This window comes from Corticium candelabrum, chromosome 12 (assembly GCF_963422355.1).
Source record: "Corticium candelabrum chromosome 12, ooCorCand1.1, whole genome shotgun sequence".
NCBI classification, from domain to species: domain Eukaryota; kingdom Metazoa; phylum Porifera; class Homoscleromorpha; order Homosclerophorida; family Plakinidae; genus Corticium; species Corticium candelabrum.
In genome coordinates, this window is record NC_085096.1 from 1,940,001 (window position 1) to 1,942,500 (window position 2,500).

Below are 2,500 nucleotides of genomic sequence, written 5' to 3' on the forward strand. Positions count from 1 at the left end.
TGCAACAAAGGTAAAGCAATTTTTTTGTTTGAATTTATGTATTTGAGTAAGACCCGATCCGATTAACATCCTCGAGGTGGTTGAATGGATAGATGTGCTTGTTGAAATCAATGATTAATATTTGATGCCTAAAGCAATTTTTAATTTAAATATTTGAGTAAGACCCCATCTGATTGATAACCTTGAGGCGGTTGATAAATTAATAATTAATATCAATGTTAGGTGCTTATCCGAATAAGGACTTACTTGAAATGGGACATTCCTATCAAAGAGTAACTCAAAAAGCCATGTGCTCTGTAAGTCAGTGTTCTAGCCAGGATTTTTGCCTACCATCAATATGACGTCATGAAATATAATGACGTCGTTAAATATAATGACGTCATTAATGTTTGATGTTGACATATTTGGTAATGACATCATAAAATTACTTTATCCGTTCCCTAGTTGTATTAGAGTCAGATGCATGTATAGTAGTAGAAGTAGTATATAGTTGTATATCCTACGTTCCATAGATGAGACAAAATACGATAAACGTAAACTACAATTTTAAAAAGGAAGTGCGGCTAGCTAGCTGTAACAAAATGTCAGAAGACCCTACGTACAGTAGTGGACAAAGTATTTGCCAGGCAAGAAATTTCAAAGGTTTTTCAAGATGTTTTTGTTCTAACCTAAGTGCGTTGGTCAGTAGTGACCCGACGAATAATTAGAACCAACAACTGAGAATAGAATGATACGAAATACTTCAAAATACAGTCAGACCTCGTTATTTCGACACTCGATAATCCAACACCCGCACTTTCGGACACAGATGTACGTGAAACCAATTTACATGGATCACTTTGTATTGGATTTGGTCTCATTTGTCCGACACTTGGATTCCGACTATGACACAAAAATATCGTTAGCTAATCCGACATACGCATGCACAATGTCATATTTGCATTGCATGTGCCGCACGCATGGCTGCCAAGTGGAGACACGTGGAGCTCAGAGAGCGGAAGCGCCAAATCTGTATTTACAAGCAAGAAAATTCGAAGTCCACTCAAGAAATGATTGTCAAGCATTTCGAGTTAAAGTGGGGCGTGTCTCTCTGGAGGTCAATAAAATAAATTATAAAAAATTTAAAAATTGAAATAAAAATTTAGAAAAAAATAAAGATTACAGAAATTAAAAAATATTAAAAATATGTTAAATTGTATTATATTTTATTACGTTATATTATATTGTTAAAAATCTACAAAAATTAAAATTAAAATTTAAAAATTGAAACAAAAATTTAGAAAAAATAAAATTACAGAAATTAAAAATATTTTAAATATTGTAAATTATGTTATATTATATTACGTTATATTATATTATTAAAAAATCTACAAAAATAGAAATTAAAAAATACTAAAAATATATTAATTTATATTATATTATATTACGTTATATTATATTATTTAAAAATTTACAAAAATGAAAATAAAATTTAAATTTAAAAATTGAAACAAAAATTTAGAAAAAAATGAAAATTACAGAAATTAAAAAATATTAAAAATATAATAAATTATATTATGTTATATTACGTTATATTATATTATTTAAAAACTACAAAAATAGAAATAAAATTAAAGTTTACAAATTGAAACAAAAATTTAGAAAAAATAAAAATTACAGAAATATAAAATATTAAAAATATATTAAATTATAATATGTTATATTACGTTATATTATATTATTAAAAATCTACAAAATAAAAATAAATTTAAAATTTAAAAATTGAAACAAAAATTTAGAAAAAAATAAAAATTACAGAAATTAAAAAATATTCAAAATATATTAAATTATATTATATTATATTACGTTGTCATATTATTAAAAAATCTACAAAAATAAAATTAAAATTTAAAATTTAAAATCCCTGAGAGTTTAGAATTTTTTCAAAAATTGAAAATAAAATTACATGTATAAAAATTTTTAAAGCTTAAAAATAAAATTTTGAAAAAAATTGGAAAATATAAAATATATTATAAAATTAAAAATTTACAGAAATAACACAAAAAATTAATTTAAAAATTAACAAAAATTAACCAAGTTTTAAAATCAATGGTTGACAATATTGAAGGAGATTAGTTACATGAAACGGCACAGACAAGGCAACCACTCTGACCTAGAGAGAGCTCTATTTTATGGTTTGCCGATATGCAAACCAGGAATGCAATTATGTCTGACGCAATCCTCATGGAGATGGCGAGCACATTTGGTGAGCGCCTAAGCGTAAGTTCCCTTATTAGGTAAGTACCTCCCTTCTAAGTACCTCTCCCTTATTAGTCCGACAACTTAGACAATGAGGTTTGATGTCGGATTATCCGATAACCTGACACCCTCGCTAATTTGACAAAAAGCAACCCGACCAATGCGGTCGGAATAACGAGGTCTGACTGTATCCCTCTGCCGGTGATAGGACTCAATACAGTTTTTCGAAACCGGTTCAGAGAATGCCATTGATGATTACTGT

At 27.4% G+C, this 2,500-nt stretch overlaps 1 protein-coding gene across 1 annotated transcript in view; it reads left to right on the forward strand.

Annotated features, from left to right (window-relative positions):
- The window catches only part of LOC134188321 (talin-like), an 18,408-nt gene that overhangs the window by 11,406 nt on the left and 4,502 nt on the right, over positions 1-2,500 (forward strand). The window contains exon 19 of the mRNA XM_062656516.1: positions 1-10. This exon is cut by the window's left edge and continues 196 nt beyond it. Within this exon, the coding sequence (XP_062512500.1) occupies positions 1-10 (10 nt within the window). The remainder of the gene's footprint in view (positions 11-2,500) is intronic.